The sequence below is a fragment of the Coptis chinensis genome, chromosome 7, assembly GCF_015680905.1.
Source record: "Coptis chinensis isolate HL-2020 chromosome 7, ASM1568090v1, whole genome shotgun sequence".
Classification (NCBI taxonomy): Eukaryota; Viridiplantae; Streptophyta; class Magnoliopsida; order Ranunculales; family Ranunculaceae; genus Coptis; species Coptis chinensis.
The window spans coordinates 58,235,086-58,258,307 of record NC_141462.1 but is presented as its reverse complement, the minus strand read 5'-3'; the positions used below and the strand labels follow the sequence as shown (position 1 = coordinate 58,258,307).

General features: G+C 37.3%; 2 protein-coding genes across 5 annotated transcripts; one reads left to right on the top strand and one right to left on the bottom strand.

Annotated features, from left to right (window-relative positions):
- The first annotated feature begins 481 nt into the window (after positions 1–481).
- On the top strand, positions 482–1,228 carry LOC147488142 (uncharacterized). Its single transcript, XM_086574277.1, has one exon. It carries the CDS (start codon positions 482–484, stop codon positions 1,226–1,228), a length of 747 nt encoding a protein of 248 aa, XP_086430403.1.
- Positions 1,229–1,549: 321 nt separating this feature from the next.
- Positions 1,550–22,745, bottom strand: LOC147488141 (putative LRR receptor-like serine/threonine-protein kinase At1g67720). 4 transcript variants are annotated; one of them, XR_015200676.1, is made up of 17 exons: positions 22,445–22,745; positions 22,154–22,282; positions 14,871–15,402; positions 14,094–14,599; positions 13,867–13,999; positions 13,636–13,707; positions 13,473–13,541; positions 13,305–13,376; positions 12,792–12,860; positions 8,050–8,204; positions 7,715–7,959; positions 4,999–5,149; positions 4,842–4,910; positions 4,569–4,755; positions 3,469–3,604; positions 1,809–2,200; positions 1,550–1,717 (listed from the first exon to the last, which is right to left on the bottom strand). XR_015200676.1 is itself a non-coding variant. In XM_086569716.1 (16 exons), the coding sequence occupies exons 2-16, from the start codon at positions 22,233–22,235 to the stop codon at positions 1,859–1,861; spliced, it is 2,820 nt and encodes a 939-aa protein (XP_086425842.1). In that variant the 5' UTR covers positions 22,236–22,282; positions 22,431–22,688; the 3' UTR covers positions 1,550–1,858. The 4 variants fall into 4 exon arrangements, 2 of the variants coding, with proteins under 2 accessions (XP_086425842.1, XP_086425840.1); XR_015200675.1 differs by lacking the exon at positions 22,445–22,745 and having other exon boundaries at positions 22,154–22,365; XM_086569716.1 differs by having other exon boundaries at positions 1,550–2,200; positions 22,431–22,688.
- Between the last annotated feature and the right edge of the window lie 477 nt (positions 22,746–23,222).

Below are 23,222 nucleotides of genomic sequence, written 5' to 3'. Positions count from 1 at the left end.
GGATCCCAGACTAGAAGGCCTTCATGTGGCTGACCTTTTCCTGGAGGATAGGACTGGATGGGATGAGGCCAAGTCAAAGCTTCTTTCACCTTTCCTTGTGGCAAGAATCAAAGATATAATGATCGGACCTCTGGGTCTTGGCAAGGATAGGCTGAAATGGAGTGGAGAGAAGGCTGGGAGATTGACTGTGAAATCTGTCTACAAGTACCTAGCCAAAGATAGTGGGGAAGGACAGAGCTCTAGTTTCAATACTAAAACAGTAAAGCTCCTTTGGAAAACCAAAATACCAACCAACATTCAAATGTTCATATAGAAAGCCTATATGAATGCCTTACCTATGGGAGATAGGTTGGCTTCGTGGAAGATGGAGGGGAACTTTTCTTGCCCCCTATGCAATACCAGTTTGGAAACAGAAAACCATTTGTTTTTTGAATGTGATTGGACCAGAAAATTGTGGTTCACTTAAAGCTTGGGATTAAGAATGGAGATTCAGGGTAGGAACAACACTAAGGATTGGATCTCCAAGTTCATAAGCTGGAGCAATAATAAGAGCCAACACATAGCTCAGGCAGGAGTTCAGGCTTGTTATCTCCTATACAACATCTGGAAAACTAGGAATGAAGCCAAGTTTGAACAGAGGCTCCCTAATAGAGAAAGAATTCTCAGAAGGAGTGAGATGGAGGCATGCAACTGCTACAAGGGCTTAGCTACTACCAGAATGCAGAATGAGAACTCTCTCCCTTCTGAAAACTATTTTAATCCAAACTTTTTTGAGTTTAATTCTTTGTTCCCTGTTATTCCTAATGAGTGTATTAATATAAGATATGATGCTGCCTTTCAGGGTATGTCAAGGGAAGCAGCTGCTGGTACTATAGCTTGGGATTCAGAAGGAAAAGTAGTAGGGGCATGTACTAGGAGTTTCCGAGCAAAGTCTGCAGAGGAAGCAGAGATGGTGGCTGCTGAGGTGGCACTAGGACTCACGTTGCTTCATGGGTGGACTGTTGTGTATATAGAAGGGGATTGCTTGGAGGTCACTAAGGCTCTTAATGGCCAGACATGTTCTTGGAAGTCTGAGAGTTTGAGAGACTTTGTAGTAAAGTTAAGCTCTAAATTTGCTTTCTGTAAGTTTAAGCGGATTTCTAGGAGGTTTAATGGAGAGGCACATTTGCTTGCACAATGGGCTTTCCATAAGCAGCAAATGGACCAGCTTCCTCTGTGTATCTTGTAGGACAAGTTAATCCCTGTTGTGGTTTGATGGATTAGTAATATATATGGTATTATCAAAAAAAAAAAAAAAAAATGTCCATTGCAGTTTGTTCAGTAGAGTCCAAACTTGTTTGCTATATGTTAATGAAAGTATCTTTTGGAAACGACAAAAAACAAACCTACTAAACCAGAAGGTTGTTTTACGGGGAACCATAATTAGCTCTAGATGAATAAGGCCACCATTGAGTAAGGCCACGAACCTCCCATCTGTGCGACTCCCTAGGTTCTTATTAGCTTCGCAGCCAAGGATAAATTTTTGAAAACCCAAGAAATTACACTACAATTGGTACAAAAATTCTTCAATATATAAGTCTTCGCCCCTCCGAAAATTCTGGGGGTGGTGTACTAGCTAAAGAGAGTCTCCTCATCAGCAATTTTACGTAATATACGGAAGAAGTTTTCAGCCTCGCCACATTTCAAATTTCTGGTATCTCTGTATCCCCTCTCCCTACTACACACACTCCACCAACCACAAACGAAATTGTTATAATTACATTTAGTTAAAATAATACAAGAAGAAAATAAGGAATGGAAATGACAACCTGAATCTAGGAAAAATGATGTGCCAAGATATTATAATCGTTGTGCAGGATTATCGCACTGAAGGCTGTACAATAGACTCGTCAAATAAAACATGCGACTCATTTGCACCAAAATCCATAGTGCCCATGCCTGTGTTGATGGAAGAGCGTAAGGAATTCCTTGATATATCATCAGAGTTACCTTCTCTACTTGCCTCTGCCACTCTCTCAATCAAGATAGAATCTTGAATCTCTTTCAGAACTTCTGATATTGATGGCCGCATACTCCCATGGGGTTGAACACACATCATGGCTTTCTCAGCTATCTTCCATACTGACTGGATGTTAAATTCATTCCTTAGTGAAGGATCAATTATTCCCTGAATGTCCCCACTTTGAATGTGTAGTTTTGCCTGTGTTAGCCATTAACATTTGATTAATAAAGAGACAAACATAAGTTGATATAAATGGAAGACATATCATATCAGGTTTCCCTATAAATAACTTTAGGGCAATACTGAATTTGCCACCTAAATCTATATAGTCCTAGCTAACTTAAGTACAACCATGCACCACTGCCGCTGCCACCCTCATCCTCCTTGTATGAGCATAAATTCAGAGTGTGTTCTTTCCCTGGAAGTATTTACATATGCACGAAAGCCTTGGGATACAAGCAACATGAAAATGGAAACAAATCAACAATAATATCCCGTATATATGACATGTGAGACACGTGATATAGCATATGTGCATTCTTAACCCTCCTTTTATGCCCATCTGTCCCCATATCTACACAATCATTGCCACCATCCGCCTCATTCTCTCTTCATCGAAACAAAATTTTCGGATTCAACAAATTTAGTTCTCTTCATTTCTCATTTTTCTTGGCAGAGATTACAGAAGCGAAATTCCAAAAGACAAGACAAGAAGAAGAGAAATGGAAGTTGCTAAAAACAAGAGATAAATTTCTGTTGATCCTAATTTTGGTGGTGGTATTTTCTCTATAACCGCTACATCAAATATCCGTATAATTGTGAGCTTAAGTTCTTCGTTTACTTAAGTAGAGAGGAGTTGTTCTTCGGAACAAAATTAGGGGCAGAAGTCTTCATTGGCTGTGGTGGATTGTGGCAGTGTGATGGTGGAAAGATGGGGAAATCATGGGTGATGGAGGGAAGGAAGAGGCCGAAAGAGAGGACGAGAGTAGGAGGGTGGCAGCGGTAGTCATTGGTGGTAGTGGGTACCGTTGTTGGTGAAAGAGAGGGAGATGGTCGGAAAGGAATGGACACATGGTGTGTAAATGTACCCGCTGAACATACTATCCCCTATCTAAATCACCAAATGAGGGGCAAGCAGAGTGAAAAGGTTTTTCCACCGCCTGGACGAAAGAAATAAGGAGTTTTTAGTATTACCCCCTACTAGATGAGCCAATTAGGATTTACCACAACTAGATGAGCAAATTAGGGTCTCCCCCCTGAGTACACACAAAAAAAAAAAAGGTACACGGTCAACCCAGGTTGACCGTGTTTTTTTTTGTGTACTCAGGGGGGAGACCCTAATTTCCCCATCTAGTTGTGGTAAATCCTAATTGACTCATCTAGTAGGGGGGTAATACTAGTTAACCCAAGAAATAATTAAGAAAAACTTTCAACAGTCCTGTATCAAGATAAATAACTGTGCTTACCCACTGGACAATGTTACGAAAGTTGATGCCAAAGCTTTCATTTGATATGGCCTCTTTACCCGTGATCAGCTCAAGAAGAATGACACCAAAACTATAGATATCACTTTTCTCTGTCAATTGCTGAGAGATATAATACCTGTGTCAAGAGATGAGGCCACCAACAATAAGAAAGAGAACTAAAGGTGAAGTTCGTATGTAGTATCCTGTGGGCAGTAACCATATGATGGAAATAAATAATAAAACTAACTCGAGCTTTTTCATCCAGTTGACTCTTTTTTACCTATCAACTCCAGTACGTTTATATCAATATCAATACTATTAAAAAAGTACAACTTTCACCATCCATTCTATATCAGCTATCGAATTTACATTATTTGTTGATGCCAAACACCACCTTTTTCTTTAGTTTTTTCAAAAAGAATCACGACACATAGGGGGAAGGGAACTTCAACAACATTACAAACCCTTTAGTTATATTGAAGAAAGTTGCTATAGATGACCTCAGTATGTCCAACAAAACAGGCGAGAGAACCACTAAAACAGTGTTCCAGTTTAAGTTAGTAGCTCATATCTAGAGAACTAGGAAACACGGATGAGAGTATATAGGATGAACATGTAGTAGACAGGGTAAGCTAAGTATCAACTTCCGTTTGCACAATGGGTGCTTCTCGGAAATAGCAGGTTGTAAGCTGAAACCACTTAATACCGAGCAAAAAAAAAAAAAAAGTCGAAACCACTTAAATTTCTATTATGAGTTTAAAAATGACTTGCTTACAGCTACACATTTAGTAGACAATAAAGATGTCAAATGTTCTTTCATTCTTTGCAGCTAGGTAGACGCTTCAAAAAGGTGATAGTATTTCTCTTTGAACTTTTATTTATTTGTGGAGTGGCCTTTCCTTAAGGCAACAAAAACCACCGATGAAACACAGAATTTACACATTTCGGCCTGAAACTTTTATGCTGAACTGAGCGAAGTGAAAAGCAGAATATGCCTAACCCAGTTACAAGATTAAATCAACGTTTTCATATTCAATTTTACAAATTGGTGTTCCATAAACTCTCAAACAAAAGAAAATATATATGTAATGGAGTCTTACTCGGGATCTAGGTATCCAACAGTTCCTCGAACTACGCTCGACACATGGTTAACCCCATCCACTTCTAGTTTTGAGAGACCAAAATCTGACACCTTTGCTCTCATGTGTTTGTCAAGAAGGATGTTGCTGCTTTTTAGATCTCTATGGATGATTGTTGGCACACAGCCTGTGTGAAGGTATTCGATCCCTGAAGCATATTTGAGAGATAAACCAAATCAATTTTTCTGGAGGAGAGAGGTAGAAAGGTGGGGCTAAATAACCAATTGTCTTTACCTTTTGCAGCATCTTCAGCAATCTCCAGGCGTTTGATCCAATTGATACTTGCCTCCCGTGTTACAGGTCCTAAGAACCAACATGAGTAACCAAAGTTGCTCCCAAAATAAAAGGAGAAAAAAAGTTGCTTCAACATGGTGAGATATGTAGGACTAACCATAAAGATGTTCCTTGAGAGTCCCATTGTGCATATACTCATACACAAGGATGCTTTTTGCTTCAATACTTTTGATTTCTTCTTGGCACAGTTGGCAGTACCCAAGAAACTGCACCAGGTTTCTGTGATGTATTCTGGAGAGCAAAGCCACCTGGATCAAAATGACAAACAGTCAATTAAATTTTATTGCGTGATGATCATATCTTCAGAATCATTAACAAATTCATCCTCAGATGACTGAAACTTAAGAGAATTGAAATGGTAGCACCATCAACTGAATAGCAACTAAAAGAATAAACCGTAACTACAAACTTCCATTCACCAAAAGTAAACTACCATAATTCTCTCACAAACTGAAAGACACGATGAAATTGTATTGTTGTTAGTGGAGACGGCGTTTGGGGAGGAAAGAGAAAGAGGATACGGCCTTATTAGTTTCGCCTTGTATCACTTCAATATATATATGAAAAATAAAAGTTTACAATAATAGAAACCTTCTAAAATATTCGCGCTCCCGCACAAAACGAAAGTAGCAATGTGGGACATCTCCCGAGGAAATTTCTGGGCCTGCAGCCCAGTCCTTAAATTCCTTCCAGAGATGTTCTCTTAGAACTCTAACAGACACCAGAAACAAAACTTTATTCCAAAAGTGATAACAAACTACCAATCAAGTTATAACCTTTATAGATGGAATCTCTTGCTAGTCAAGCTATCCAACTCCTAATTTGACTATTGTACTGTTGTTAGTGATAATCTTGCTAGTCAAACCTATGGTGTTACCAGGTCCAGTGACAAAGCTGAGTATAGAGCTATGACTCATAAAGCTACAGAAATGACGTGGGTTCTTTTACTTCTTCGTGAAGGCCCATTCTTCTATGTAAATGTTTTCTGATAATCAAGTTGCGGTCTTTATTGCAGTAATCTGGTATTTCATGACTGTACAAAGCATGTAATGGTTGATTATCACTTCATCCGTTAGTTATGAGCAAAATGATTGTTACTCCTTTTGTTCAGTCTGGAGACCACCTTGCTGATATGCTCACAAAGCCTTTATTGCATGCTCCATTTCATTCTCTATGTCAAGCTGGGCAATTGTGATCTTTATGCTCCAGCTTGACAGGGCTGTTACAGTTCTAAAGGACATTTTCTGATGGGATTTAAGGGTGCAACTCGCCTCAAAACTAACTTTCTTAGGAAGTTTCTATTTTGTGAAATCCCGCTAATTTTTTATATATAATGGAGTGATACAAGGCCGAAAGTAGCTAAGGTTGTATCATCTTTTCTCTCCATACTATCTTCTTCATTAGCATTAATATATTTTTGGTAGCACATTGTGTGTATTTGTAAAATTGTTAAAGGAAAACCTGTTAGTTGTATTTTATCACACAACATTTGAATTGCTTTTGCCATCAATAAATATTTTCTCCAATTTTTTTATCAATAAAAGAAAGAATCAGTTTTTGGTTATATATAGACAGACAGACAGACAGTAATAATTTTAGTAATTTGTTCGATATAAGCTTAAAAATAAAGTCAATTCCAGTTGGTAAAATACTAAAATTTATGTAAAAAAGTTGAAACTGCTTAATGAAGCAAAAGAAAATAGAAAAAAAGACAAAGAAAGGAGGGGATTTTTTTTAAAAAAAAACTAAAAACAGCAGACACATCAATTGGTCCCAAGTCCCAACTCAAAAAAAAATGAAAAAGTGGTAAATGGCGGTACATGTGAGGGTACCTTTTGTTTTTACTACAAAATCCCATTACAAGCATTAAATGCTACATGGCAGAGTAAAAGACATCAAAAGAGAGGTATGGAGATTGGAGAGGGGTAATATACTCCATCTAAGGAGAAATATAGGAACAAAACCTCCCTTAACATGGACACAAGTGCCAGATGGTGTTAATGTCAAAGTGTTAGTGCCATAGACTGGGTATTGATGCTACACTATGCCAATGGAAGAAACCAGGAACTACAAAAGTCAACTTGGACGATGCTGTCAATGATCACTCAAATAGTTTTGGTGGTACTGCAAGAGATCACACAGGGAGGCTCATATTCGTATACAGTGGAAGTAACTCTAGGAGATCAGTCCATTAGGAGCTACTTACCATTGAAGCAAGTTTGGGAGGGTGCTTAAAACTTAATCTGTTAAGAGTTCAAGTCTGTTCAGACTCTTCTCTAGCGGTGGACATAGTAAATGGGAAGACTAAACCCCGTTGGCACTGTCAAAACATAGTGAAGGCGATTAGCTTGAAGATTGAAAGATGGTTGCTTGCAACATCAGTCATTGTTATCAGGAAACAAATAGAGCAGCTGATTACCTTGCTAAATTTGATAATGTTGATCCTGCTTTCTATATCTTCCCTCCATTAGATGTTTCTCTTGAAACAATTGTAAGTGAGAACGCACTTGGAGCTATTTATGTAAGATTTTAATTTTAATACAGGTAAGGGTCTGCCAAACCCCATAACTTTTCAAAAAAAACATGGACAAAAAGAGTGACAACCTTATTTTTATAATATTTCACAATAGGTCACCCCAGAATTCTTGTAACATTGTGAAGATATAACAAAGAGAAAGAATCTTAAAAAAAGAATAGGAACTTCATACACTCACCATATCTTCACTCAGCCTGTGTTTATTCATTCAGCACTCTTTCAATTATATCTATGCCATAAAAAATAAAGAAAAATAGCTCAATAATCTATAAGTTACCTCATTTGAAAACTCCCTTTTTCCCTGATATGAATTGTTGGTCAAGACTTTAACCGCAATTTCCTTCCCATCTTCCAGTTTGCCATAGTATACTACTCCAAAGCCACCTGAGCCAATTTTCTTCTCAAACTTCCTCGTTGAATATTCAATTTCAGATATTGTAAAGCTGTGTGCCGTCTCTGTGGTAACATCACATATGAATGAAGAAAGTGGTCTCTTGGCTGGTAGAACGCTTGTAATCTCATCTGAAATAGGTTGTGATTTCATGATATATTTAGATGTGATTGAGCAAGCAAGATTAAGAAGGAGAAAGGATCATGGTAGTACACTCAGACCTTCCTCAGAGTATCTCTTCTTTCCCCTATTTACAAATAGGCAAGATATAATGGTAACAATAAGTAGAACGGCAGCCCCAACTAACGACCCAATGATAATAGTCATGTTGTTCCTTTTAGCCTTTCCTTCATGTAGGTTGGCGTTTCCAGAGTATCTGAAATCACCAAAAAAATAACTGAATTAAGTACATCGATGTTCCCAATTAAGAAAATGAAAAGTTGATAATAACTCCATTGACTTGACATTAGGGATATCTACAGCTCTAAGACACCATGACAAGCATACACCTATTACCTATTAATCGTTAATCATGTGTTTAAATCAGCCCCACATTGTGCCCAAGTAAATTCTTCCAAACAAAATTATTCATATTGACACAATAACAATCCCAATCCCAATCACATGTAACGAAAATTCCAAAAAATTTATACTAAATTCAAAATAAATTAAATCAACTCTATATGGCCAAAGGCCTACATGAATGACCTGAGAAGGCCTATTATTTAGAAGCTAATACCAATCGAAACAGTAAATCAAAACCAACTCCTGAAATTTGTAATCAAAATAAACTTAAGAAACTATGCTAGACTAACTAACTTAGAAATAGCAGTGGAATCTAATTCTAAATAGTCCTAAAACTATATCTATGCAAACCCTAAATCACATCATACTAGGGGTGAGCATGGGTCGGTTCGGGACTAAACTGACGACCAAACCGACCCTATCGGTTCATACTTTACAGTAACTGAACCGACTGTGTTATACTTAGGGGTGTTCACTGTTCAGTTGGACCCGAAACCCGACAATAAAAACCAACAGAAACCAACCTGCATCCGATAAAAACCGAACCCGAAACCCACCCGACACATAACAAGGTAGGGTTTGGTGGGGATTTGGTACCCAAACCCGACCCCAAAACCCGATTTAAAAGGACTTCAAGAAACATCAAGAAAGCTATGGAAGGTTGTATTAAGTGTATCTTTGAAGGTGGATTGTTGTTGGAGGTGGAGTGTTACTGGGTTGATTTCTTTTTGTTTTTTTCTATAAACCCTGTTGACTTCAGAGAAATTGAAGGGGAGAACCCGAGAAGTATTTTGAAAGCACCCACCAGGTTCTTCATAGTTTAGTTACTTTAGCACTATGTGCTCATTAACTACCTACTACCTACTACTGGCTAACTTGATCAGACCCTCAAATCATTCTTTTTGCCTACCCCCACAACAACAGGCCCTGAAATCCTTTCATCCTCTCGAGCTAAGTCAGCAGCACCAAAGGCCACACCATCTAAACCACCACGCACCCATTCCATAAACCCAAGACCACCTGATCACATCATTTTGTTCTCCCATTCTTTCTTTCCTAGAGCTCACAAACAAAAACCGGATCAAATTAGAGGCGTGAGAAAACCCTCAACTTTTCTTATCAATTTGGTCACTCGATCACACCCAACTGTTTGGTGTATATTTCCACTTCTTGTTCCTCCCCTCTGATCTGGTTGTATTTGAAAATTCGGGTTTTGAATTGGTTACCTGAAATCGAACTTGACACAATCGGATAGAGGGTAGGTTTCGGTAAGTTTTCTCCTATTTTTACCCAAACCCGAGACCGACTCGAAATTTTTGGTTCGGGGTAAACCGAACCTGACCAGAAACCGAAATTTCGGATACGGGTAATCCGAACCAACCCGAATGAACACCCCTAGTTATACTAACCGAACCGAACCAATTTCCAGCCAAACCGAAACCTGAACCGAACAGACTGGTTTACAGTTTAACCGAAATTAACCGACCCGAACCAACCGGTTTTTGCATATTTTTAAATTAAATCAAATTAAATATGTATATTCTAATATATATTATATATAGCAGGTCAGTTCGGTACGGGTTTGGAACTAAACTGATGACCGAACACACCCTATCGGTCTTCATATATACTTAACCGAACCGACCCGACTAATAAACATAACCGACCTGTAACCAACCGGTTCGGTTGGGTCTGTTCAGCCGGTTTGGTGCACACCCCTACATCATACAGTAAGCTTCACAGGATATATCTCAAAATGAGGATAGAATGTTAAAGCCTTGCAGGTCAAGGTGGATACTTAGCATTCCATGTTTAAACCAATTAATTTTAGCTATGCCCATTTTTATTTTATTTGATGGATTGGTAAACTGAATTTGTATTATAAACAAGCAAAAGGAGTCATAGAATGATGTATCCAACAATTCTACAACACAATCACAAAAGAGAACTCAAAAAAACAACCAATCATAAATGGCACATTACAATTCTCAATTCTGAGAGCATTACTACAATGGCCCAACAAAGACTCCCGGCAGAAAGCGAAACTCTAGTAGTTCCCTCCACTCCTCCCATACCTTCAACAAAGACTAGGGTTTTATCGAGGAAAGTAGCCTCCCCCACGGAAGACGCTCTACCATCATAGTGTCTCCTGTTCCTCTCCAGCCTGATGCCCCACACAATCGCAAAAGGGCAGTCTGCTGTGCGACCTCCGAGGAATGCACCCTCAAAACGTAATAGTTCCTTCATTGGTCATGGAACTGCCCAAACCAAACCTGACTGCAGACAAAATTGCTCTACACCTCCCCACCGAAATGATAATGGATATGAGAGTGTGCCAACCGACTTCCCATCAGATGGACAAAAGGGCCAGAAACTAAGGAAAATTTTCCTTCCCCAGATAAGGGTCTATGGTAAGATGTTTATTATGTGCCCCATACCACATAAAAAGGGAAACCTTACAAGGAATTGTACAACTCCAAATATAGTTCTAGTAAAATCAATAAATAAGACGAGGAGATGGGAATATTAAGCATAACAGAAGGACTACGATGGAAACTCAGAAAGTTCTAATTCTCACCAATCGCCGAAAGTTGACATTCTCTATAACGTCTAAATAAGAATAGTCTAAAACCTCACGGTGACGGAATGTCTTTTATCAGACAAGAACACAATGCTCTTCGTCCAATTTTTCAGGCAACAAACGAATCAAAGACACATGACAACACAATGGAGATCAGATTTATAAAGGTCAACATGTACAACACTTTGTATATATAGATAGGGGTGCCAACGGGTCGGTTTTGGGTCGGGTCTTAGCGGTTTCGGTTTCGGTTTCGGTTTTATTATTTGCGGTTTTATCGATTTCGGTTCTCAACAGTTTTAGTATGAGAATTATAGAACCCAACCCAAAATCATAAAAACCCATGGGTTTTTATCGGTTTCGGTTCTAATTCGGGTCTTTATTATTTATTATGATTATTAAACAATTTCAATCATTTAAATACTAAAACTTGCATTGTTTTTTTTTATTTATTTATTTATTTTATATATAATTAGTGATGTATCAACAATCATATTTACATCAATTTATGAATATGTATCAATCATACACGTTAAAACATTTACTATTCATGTGATAATTTAAACCTTTGATATAGAAATTAAAATAATCAAATATCTAACCTTATTATTTTGATTTTTTTTTTACCTACATACACATAAATTTGTTTCCTTGTATTAACTCGATCGTGTACACGTGCAATCACATATATTTGTTACATTGATATATTTTACGTGCATACACATATATTTATATACGTGTATTAACTCGTATTTTAAATCGAACATGCAAGTACATGCATCTTACAATTACATCTCATCACTAATTTTTAATATGAACACTATATATTGGTTTATAATAAGTGCGTGTACCACAATATATCAAGCATGTGTATCCTATTTAAATATACACGTGTATAAGTTAATAAATATAAAATATATTAGTTAATTCATAATATACACGTTGACATTATTATTAACAATCTATGATACACTTGTTTAACGTATAATTATAAAATATACATTTAACAACACACATTCACTATTATGCTATATATATTGAATAGACTTTTACACGTGAAAAATATATTTTATATTATGATGTATGAGTTTGATTATCTTAAATATAATATAATATTAAATTTTATATATCGAAATCATAATAATCGGTTTCGGTTTCGGTTTGGGTACCCACGGGTTTTTTACTATTCGGTTCAACGGTTTCGGTTCTTTATTGGTTCGGTTTTTAATGACCCATTTTAAATGAGTCTAACTTTTTAAGACCCAGAACCGGAACATTCGGTTTCGGTTCGGTTCGGTTTCGGGTAATCGGGTACCCATTGGCACCCCTATATATGGACAACACAATAAATATTTGTCTTTGTGACAGAGCAGAGGGAGAAATTTGTGATGGTCAAGGTAGACCATGTTAAAGAATTCCATTTGATCATGCGTCACTTCTCTCTTTTCCATTTATTTTTTGGACAATTGTTTTAAGCTCAAACCGAGCGCCACAAGAAGTATTAAGACTCATTAGGAACAAAAGGAAGATGAAGAAAAGATAAAATTCGTTTCTTGGTCTTAATTCCTCATTTTCATATAGCACCAACAGTAGATCAAAGATGCAGTTGGCCGCTCACAAATTCATAATAAAAAAGCAGGTAAATGGGTTGAATATATTGCTCAAGGATCCAAACATAAATTTCAATTCAGCAAACATATAAAGAGGGGAAGATTAAAAGATGATCAACAAAGAAGAGTATCACAATGCATCTGTACAAAAGAGTAACACATTTCAAATGCTATCAGGCTATTACTAAACAAACAATTGGAATTTGTAAATATTCAAAGGCATTAGTGGAACATAGAGAAAACCTACTTCAAAACAAGATTGCCATTGAGAAGACTTGAGGGAACTATTCCAGATAACGTATTGTTTTGCAAGTACCTGCAACCATCAGAAATATATGAAAATATTGCAATATGATCATGCAACATTGCAATAACAGGTTTAGCTCATTAAAAATTCATTTCTTGGTCTTAATCCCTCATTTTCATTACGACTTGCAGCATAACTCACATAACGTTGGCTTATTTTACCGGGGGAAAAAAAAAGAACCGCTACCTTCAAATCTTCAACATAAGTCAAATGCCATCGAGAATGATGAATATAGTGATTTATCTTGCGTCTCAACTTAGACCATTCAACTATTAACGTTCATACATGATGAAAGTTTCAGGTGCAGGTGCCGACTAGCAAAGTCGATAAAACCTTTGGGTGATGATACCAGAGGTCTGGGGTTCGAACCCCGCCAGTATCAAAGAGTTACTGATCTCATTTAAAACAGGCTTGCCAATAAAAAAAAAAAAAGTTTAAGGTAAGAAAACTTACAGTTCTCTCAAATTTTGTAGGTTTGTTAAAGACGAAGGCAGCTCTCCAGACAAATGATTGTTCTCAAGATGACTACAGCAAACAAAAGAAAAATGGAGAGTCTTTCTTAACTTAAGATTCAAAAAGTTAAACCAAGTTAACCAACGCACAAGCTAAATGAAACTTTACATGATCTTCAAGTTTGTGCATTTGGTAAAATCAGGAATTGGGCCAGTGAGTGCATTTCCATCAAGCCATCTGCAATAATAAGCACTTGCTAACTTACAAAAGAACACAATCAAATATATGCATGCAGTCATAATGTTAAATAAGCAATTTTACTAGATCTTACAGCTCAATTAGGCCTGGCAAATTTGTTAAGTCCACAGGAATATTTCCAGTGAGATTCTTCCCAGACAAAATACTGCAGGGTATCAACCAACACAATATTACTTCAAATTAGCAACACTTTTAGCACTTACATGGACTAATCTACAAGCGCCAAACATAAGCCCTACTCAAGTTAAGGCTTAAGAGTTTTAAGTAATCTGTGCAGACCAAAAAGCTGGACTTCTGAACTTACATTGATACTATTCTTGGTTGAGGATCCGAGTTGCACTGCAACCACGACCATGGAACAGGCAAGCATGGATCACCACCTTCTCCAGCCCAATCTGCTAATGGGTAGTGTGAAACTAGACTGGCAACAGCTATTGCTGCAAATCATAATCCTTGCATCAGAATGTCACACTTTGACTTAAAGAAACAAAAAAATAAGGATGAATATGGACAACAATCATGCATGGCTACCATCTAGAGAACCATCATTTATCTCCAAGTACTTATTGATTTCCATGGCATTTAAAAGGGGCCCTCTGGTTGATTCAGTAGCTTTCACAAACCGAAAGTTTAACACAAAAGGTAGTGATATGTTGGGGTATCCCGGTTCATACACACGATATCTTCCATGAGCATTCTCTTGTATATTTACAGCAGCTGAGCTTACATCAGGCATGCCTGGGAGAGAAAGCCTAAATATCCGAGTATCATTTGGACTCAAATCTTCAATTTCAGCAAAGTATGAGACAGCCCATCCATAACCCGGAAAACCATATAAGTTTAATCGGTAAGTTAATGTTCCTTTTGTACCAACGACTGCTGTCTGCATCACTTTTTGAGGTGGGCTATCATTTCCGCCCATAGTGATTGGAACTCGAGTTGACACCTTCTCAGTTCCATCGGCAACATCAACAAGATAATTAGCCTTCTTCAAAGAGTCAGATTCCCATATTCTGTCAAAGGGATCATCTGGGTACCTACAATATCAAAAAAGGTTTTTAATGTGAACATATTGGCAGTAAATGAGTAAGAAGGAACAAAAATAAAATACCCTTTTGGAACTGACAGTTCAATACATTCTCACACTAACATGATTACAAAGTATGAGGGGAGACAGATATTTACTGAAAGTAATGAATAAAACCAAGAGCAGAGTTATTTTGCTCTCAAGCTCTAGTACTGCCGTGGTTCATTCAAAAGTTGAGAACAAAAAAAAACATCATTCCAGAACTCAAATAGAGACCAAACCTGACAGGCTCATCACTCTCCGCCCCGAAGTTAATTCTAGCAGCCACACTGAGAAAAAATTGTGTCTCCTGATTGGTGTAATAAATAGAACCATTGAATGGGCGAAGCTCAAGAGCAGAAATAAAAGGTTGCCCAGTTGTAGCATTGGATAAACAGACTGAAACTGTAGGTGACGTAGCCAAAAAAATTAATTCTTGCATCTCTATGGTAGTAGCATCAGAAATAACTATGGTCGACCAATGGGTTGCCCCAAGTGATAAGTCAAACTTTGGGTAGACGTTATTGTTGTCAAAATTCCCATATAAGAAGCTCGCTCTGACAAGATATCGAGTCCTAGTTTTGACGTCAAGTGTATAGCAATATTTTCTGTTGTCTGCAGGGAAGTATCTCAGTGTCATGTATTGCGTTCTACTCTCATTCACAACGGATATTTTTGCTGCTTTACCGTACAAGAATTGATTATCGGACATCCAGTCAAGCCCAAGATCATCTCTGAAATTGTCTGTGCTCCCACAGTTTAAGCTTAGAAAACCTGATTCACAAGATCAAATGGTTCAACAATATAAGAGCAAATAAGAAACTGAGGCTTTAAATTTTCCTAACCATACAAATCTGTTCCATGAGTTCTTATATCAATCAACTTATTACTTCATTAATGAATAGCTAGGTTACATTGACACGGGCACGCATGTCGGTGTCCGACATGGATACGGGGTGTCGGATACGGCGAGCAGTTGAAGATCGACACGGGGACACGGATAGGAATAATTAATTAATTTTTTAATAATTATAAATTTATTAAATTAGATGGTAAATCAGAAATTCGAGGTAAATTAAATACAATATGTGTCGGACACGGACACGTGGATACGTATCCGACACAGAATTTTTTCAAAATATGGCGTGTCCATGTAACCTAGATTTATTGAATAGCCACAAAAGTACCTTGGTAAATAAGAATGGAAAAGCAAAAGTATAGTCTATGGCACCCTTGCTTACAGACATTTTATTTTACTATATTTTTCTTAATAATTATTATTCATATTACGCCCAAAGTCTGTCATCAGTCATCAGTCATCAGTAGCCCTGAAAATGGTAACGAAACATGGAGCCATGAATGCTAAGTAAGTCATCAGGGTTGTTTCCACCTATGCACCACACCACAAGAACAATCATGTCACTCTATGAAGACTTGCTTTTTTGAAGTTCACATAAGTAGCCACATAACAAGGACACTTGCTCCAAACAGTACCGAACAGGGAGCCTTGGCCCTAGCAAACTAAGGCCTATATGGTAATTTCACCATGAGTAATTAAACTCCTAAAAATTATATGAACAAAACTCCCTACCCACAGCTAAGTGAGCTTTGAATCCACAATCTCCCGCATGACACATGTGAGGTGGGACGCACAACCACTTAGCCATAGGTTCACACACAGGATATTAGTAGAACTGATACAGAAATACCCAAAAACATTCTAAACAAAACTTGACACCAATTTAAAGCAATCACAGTGCCTTCTTGGTTGTTACTGAGATTGCAACCAAAATTAGCCTGACAACTAACAGACTGACAATTCCCAGCCTCCGGAAGAGTGAAAAAAAATTAAAAATTAAACAATACAAAAAAAGAACATAGTATAGGAGATGACATAATACATATACGATAAAATGCATATATGAAAATCTCTTATGTTTGTAGTCACTGCTAATACTCAATAACATTCCTTATTCATCACTTACTGAACACCCAGATACAAGTATTGGTGGACACCACCAAGCGAAAATAAAGCTTCGAAAGTACCAATACTAAAATTGTGCACGCACTTGCTAGGGAACATTATGTCCTCTATCCTTCTGTTTACCTTTTCAGCATCCCCAGTATCCCCCCTTTCCCCCAATCTAATATTTGTTGTGTGCTCTCCCTCCTAACTTCAACAAAATTGGAAGAATTAAAAACTTCTTGGGGCTCAAACTTACCAATTTAGAATTGATCGAGCAACTGGCTCCAAGGTAGGATGACGGTATTGATTATCGCTTGATTAGCAGAAGATACAAAGAAATAAGACAACCCGCTTTCCGGTGGTCAACTCTAGCCTACTAGTCGATTGAGCAAATTTTTGGTCAGATACTTAAGGGGCTGGATGCCGGTTTTGAATAGAAATCTTATTTTCGACGGTGAAAATTACTCCTTAAGTAACATGTTTAGCACCAAAATAGTATAAATGAGGAGTCTAGCACCATAGCACAAGTGATGTGTCTAGAACCAAAATAGTAAAGAAAACACAAGAACAGAAATAGCTTTGGTCCCCAATCACGGTGTTAGTAAAAATGGTATGAATGAGACGAGTAAAAATGGTCTTGGTTCTGAAGTTGCATTCTTCATCTTGATGATGTAAGTTCTCATTTCCTTGTTATTCTTCTTTCCTGACATCTTAAGCCTTTGTCAACTCTAAGGGGCTTACATTGCACCAACGGATCTTAAACACATACCGGTTCTAAATCAGAGCAAGCTCGGGTCGTAACATTTATACGGTGTGAAGGTTTCGAGCGTGAAGTTTGTTGCACGTAATTCAGGCTTGTGGCAAGCGACAAAAGGAGATCTTTCGGTTCAATCAGGAAATAAACAAGGTTGAAGGATACAAAAGGAAATCTGAAAGCACTGCTGATTAGACATGAATTAATCTAATTTGCAGGATTATTGTGATTCAGTGGTGTCTTGTGAATGAAATCTTGCCAGAGGTGGCGCATGAGGATTTCCAGCTCAGGCTTGAGATTTAAATATAATGACACTAACAATCACTTGCATTTTTTGTCATATCTGAAGCTGAAGATTTACAACATTACAAGCATTCCGTAGAAACTGGAAAGAAAGAGTATTATAGCGTGTTTCATGGGTACAGGTACGAATGTCCAATTTAGACACCGGTACGGAGGTTCCTGGACACGGCTAATATTTGATTTAATTTTAATTTTCTTTGATACAAAAACTATTTGACAAGAAGGTTATAGAAGAGATAAATAAAATTTTGTAGTTAAGGATTTCAATTCTAATATTTTATGTTTCTTTGGGTCATATCTTTTTTTTTTATCGGTAAAGTATAATTTTATTAATATAACTAAAGATATATACATAAGGATGAGATATCCCACATTACATATGCATAGAAGAAAAGAAAATAAAAAACATAAAGTACGTGGCATGTCCCTAAGTCCGATCATCTCATTAGACTCCCATCTAAACACAAACGCCTCAAAAGGTATGTCTCGTGTCTCAATATGCACCTTCGACCAGAAACATAAAAGTGTTTTGATGACCAGTACAACTTTCTCCATAGGCATTGTTGCTCCCTCAAAGTGTCTCTGATTCCTCTCCAACCAAATGCCCCACAGGATCACAAAAGGCAACATGCTCCAAAGTCATCTTCCCTTCTCAGAGTGGACTCTCAAGTCCCATGAGGCTAATAACATTGTCACCGCAATCGGACAAACCCAAGAAACCCCCAACTCTAGAATAAAATGACACCAAACCCGCCATGAAAAAGGACAAGGTAAAAGAATATGATTCACCGGCTCTCCATCCCTTAAACTTAAACATAACAAACAAAAGTTGACAAAGACTTCTTTGACACATCTTTTTCTAAAATTGTCTATAGTCAAGATTTTATCGAGAGTTGCACACCAAACATAAAAAGCAACCTTTGATGGAACTTTAGACCCCAGATAATATGACTAAGAAAGTTAGGAAAGGCATTAAGATCATGACAGGGAATTAGTGAGCAGAGCTTAAAATAAAAAAATCTAGAAGAAAATCTCTCTTTCTTGTCGATAGACCAAATCCTTTTATCTCTGTCCGGTCTCACAGAAAGAATAGAGTCTAACATCATCGTGAGAGCAACTACACTCACTATATCCTTGTCAGAGAGAGCAATATGAATACCTAGGTCCCAAGCAATAAAACCATTGTGTTCCCTCATGAACGATCGAACTAGCAGGTTCCTTAAGTCAGAAACGACATATAATCTAGGGAAAACATGTGACAAAGAACTCTCGTCTAGCCAAATATCTTCCTAAAAGCAGATGTTATCACATTTGCCTAAAGTAAATATAATATGTTTGTATAACGCCTCTCGCTCTCTGAACGCCTTTCCAAATACCAGTCATAAGGTATGGCCACTTGACCACTCTTCCACCCCAAACCTAGACACAATCACTTTCCTACAAAGGCTCTCATTTTCCTCCCCAAACCTCCAAAGTCATTTACCTAGCAAGGCAAGGTTAAACTCTCGTAAGCTTCGAAGACCTAAACCACCTTCTTGTCTAGAAAGACACACCTCCTAACTAACCAAATGAACCCTATACCTCTTCTCACGGTTATCCCCAAAAAAATTTCTAATTATCGCCTCCAATTTAGCTGCAACACTCTTAAGGAATGTAGAAAAGGGACATATAATACACAAGAAGGCTGGAAAAAATGCTCTTAATCTAGATCACTAGATCACCTTTAGACAAAAATCGACCCTTCCACACAACTAGGCTACAACTAAATCTCTCAATAACTGAATCCCAAATGGAGCTCTATCTATAACTAGCTCCCAAAAGAAGGCCCAAGTATCTGGATGGGAGAGTAGTAATATTATAACCTATTGAGGACGCCAAAGTATCCAAATTATCCCCATCACTCACCCCAAAAATAGTACTCTCTGCCATATTCACCTTAAGACCCGATACAACCTCAAAACAACAGAAGATACCCCTAAGATATCTCACTTGCTCTAAGTACTGCCCAACAAAAACCACCGTATCACCCACGAACTGAAGATGAAAGACCAAAACCTGGTCCTTACCAAGTCTAAAACCCTCTAAAAATCCTAACCTATTAGCCCTCTCGATCATTTTAACGAAAACCTCCACGACTACGAGGAAAAGAAGCGGGGATAAAGGATCCCCCTGTCTTATATCTCGAGAACTCTTAAAAAACCTCGCAAGCAACCCGTTTATGAAAATAGAAAAAGAGGCCAAGGAGACACATCTTGTTATCCACTTAACTCCAAAACCCATACGCATCATAACGTAATCTGGAAAATCCTAAATCGATTTTACATAAGATGCCCAGTTTAGCACTCCTCTTCCTGTCATCAATGGCCTCATTAGCAATTAACACCCCATCCAAAATTTGTCGTCCAAAAATGAAAACCCCTTGCTCTTGAGCGATCACTCTAGATAACACCATTTTTAACCCAATAAAGAGAACCTTTGAAATGATTTTGTAATTACTTCCTATGAGACTAATAGGGCGCAAATCTCTAATATTCTCCACTCCTTGATTTTTGGGAATAAACTTCATTTATGCTATGGGCTAAAAAACTTGACTCGTAAAAATCTCGGACCATATCCATAAAATCATCTTTCACCACCCCCCCCTCCCCCCCAAACTTTTCTAAAAAACTCAATTGGAAATCCATATGGACCAAGAGATTTATCACTCTTCAAACACTTCATAACTTCCCACTCCCACTCCTCCTCCATGCTCTTTTCTAGCTCATCCCTTTCCTCATCTAAAATGCATTCTAAGCCAAGATTATCAACCCGAGGGCAGATACAATTAGGCTCGGTATACAACTTAAAATAATATTGCACCACCTTATTTCTGAGATTATTTTCCACACTCACCTCCTTGCCCTAAATCAGCAATCTCTTAAGAAAATTCTCTCTAAATCTAGCTTTGGCACATTAGTAGAAAATTTCTTATTGAAGGTACATTATCCTCCACCTTCTTTATCTTAGAAGTGCCGGTGTCGTATTTGAGTCGTGTGTCTATGTAGGACACAACGACACGGGACACGGCACAAAATTATGAAGTTCCAATGCAACGGAGGTAATACAAAACTACTTAGTGGTCATCAATAGTATTCTACATAGAAGGATTGGAAACTGATAATAAGATAAAGAGAGTAAAGGTGCTTCCTGATTGGGGGAGGGTGCTGTTTATCATGTGTTAGAGTCTAGTTGTTTTTGGGGTGTCCATGGCTATGGCATTTTGACGTTAGAATCTTACTAATGTCGTAAGAGGATGATGTAATCTGTTTTTGGCTATGTCAATAGACGTATATTAAATCAATTAAAAAAGTTATAGTATTATACAGTAGTTGATAACAGCATTGTCCAATGAGCACACCGGTATACCATTTCTATGTGAAAATGATTACTGAATTAACTAAAGTTGCTATATTTTCACTTTTAAAAAAAAACAAGGGCGGGAAACAATAATGACTCACAAGCGGATGGCTAGGTGTTTTGAAAAACAAATAAAATAAATAAATAAGCAAACAAATAGAAAAGGTGCAAACAACTAGTACAATGTAGCTTGTTCGGAGACCTTCAAAATGAAACTTAAAAGGATAGAACTTTGGAAATTAAGATTACTAAAATATTCTACCTTTTACAGATCAAACTAGAAAGCCAAATTTTAGGATGTGCTTGACGGTGTGGGATAGTTTTCCTAGGCAGGCCCTCACTTTTTAGTGCTTTCACAAGATATAAAATCCCCACTTGCTTTCTTTATTGCATCATGTGACTTCTCCCATGCCCCTCTCTATGCGAATTTTCTCATGAAAGTATCTTGAGGTTGGAAAAGTATAATATATAAGCTTCCTACCTTATGAATATTTCTCACATGCCTAAAATAAATCTGCAGGCTAAAATTTCTAGACTAATCTTAAGAAAATATATAATATTGAGACATACTAAAGAACCAAAAAAAAGGAGAAAGATTCCGCAGCTCACAAAATAACTACGAAAATATTAATAGCATTTATCCATCATATTAATTTGCTTTGAATTGAGACCCTTTGAAAGACACAACAAGACCACTTGAACCACAATATTTCCTCGCGAGAAAAACAATATTTCACAATTTATCTGACCAATTTTATAAAAATCACTTCTCAATAACATTTCCGCGCTGTCAGTTGCTAACATTATTCTTACTCCTATATTCAAATCCTATGCGGCCTTTGCCATTGTGCATAAATGATAGTGCAGTAACTGCTAAACAGCCCTTCAGAAATTTCTTTTCACATGAACAACCACATCAACTTGTGGTAATCTCATAGTATAATATTTCTTATTAAAGACAACAAATTTCTTATTTCTGATGTATGATAAAATGGACTGGTATGTTAAATTCAAGAAGCCCACTTTAACTCAAAATGCAATAAAGTAAGTATAACACAAAACAACAAGACAGACATATGTAGAGATGAGTCATATAGAATGCTTACCAGGCATCTGAGCTCTAGTGCTGTTGATGAAGAGAAGGAGAAGAACAGAGAAGAAACTGCACCATCCAAGTTTCATCTCCATTTTTTTTTTTTACTACTGGGAGAGAAGAGAGTGGGAAAAAGAGTGACCTGAAAAAACAAGATTCCTTACTGAGCTCTGGCTGTTTTAAGTAGTTGTGCAGTGTAGTAGTGTACTGTAAGTAGTAGTAAGTGATGAGTGGGGTCCACATATATTTTAGGCTTAGGTTGAACTCATCGTAACAAACGAACGTTTTACCAATTCAACTTAACCTTTAAGGCAAATGATAAGGAGATCATTCGCTTTAAATTTAGTGAACACTTCATATCGGCCGTTGGATGACATGATTATATGATTTGGTGTGGCTTGTCAGTTGTGGGCCATGTAACAATTTCGATTTTGAGAAGGAATTTCTCCATCCATCAACTATTTGCCTTGATCTCCAAAATTTAGAGAAAATAATCTCTCCTTATCACTCTTCAATCTTTAAATCTGATTTAGAATTATTGCTTTTCCAAGATTTTGATATGCTCAACTTGTCACTTGCCCCCGTGTACCATGTTGTTGGTCTCCACTTTCCATCTCATTTAATTGATCAAGTTTATGTAACAGAATTAGTTACACTTTGTTAATATCTTTATTTAGATAGAGATGAGTAGCATTAGTTCATTTAATTAGCATAAGTGGTGGGGCCCAATTTATTTTAACATTCCCTAATCTCTTTAAGATGGTCAAAAGTAAAACCAGCAGCGAATTACAGCGAGATTAATTTGTTTTTGACTTGTAAACTGTGGTATGAAAACCTTTGAGATTGTGGAGTGTCGCCTGTGTCAGTATTCAATGATATCTTTTGATCTTTACCAAAGCTTAGATTAAAATGCTAACTTTCAACAAGGCCAGCCATCTGTTTAAGCAGTCACTTTTAGCTTTGTTGCAGACTTTACGTAAAGTTAGAACTTATTTCACTTTCTTAACTTTTGCATCCGCGTAACCTGTTGGAAGGGAATAAAACGCTGTTTTTGGTGTGAGCACTCTTTTTCAACTTTTCTT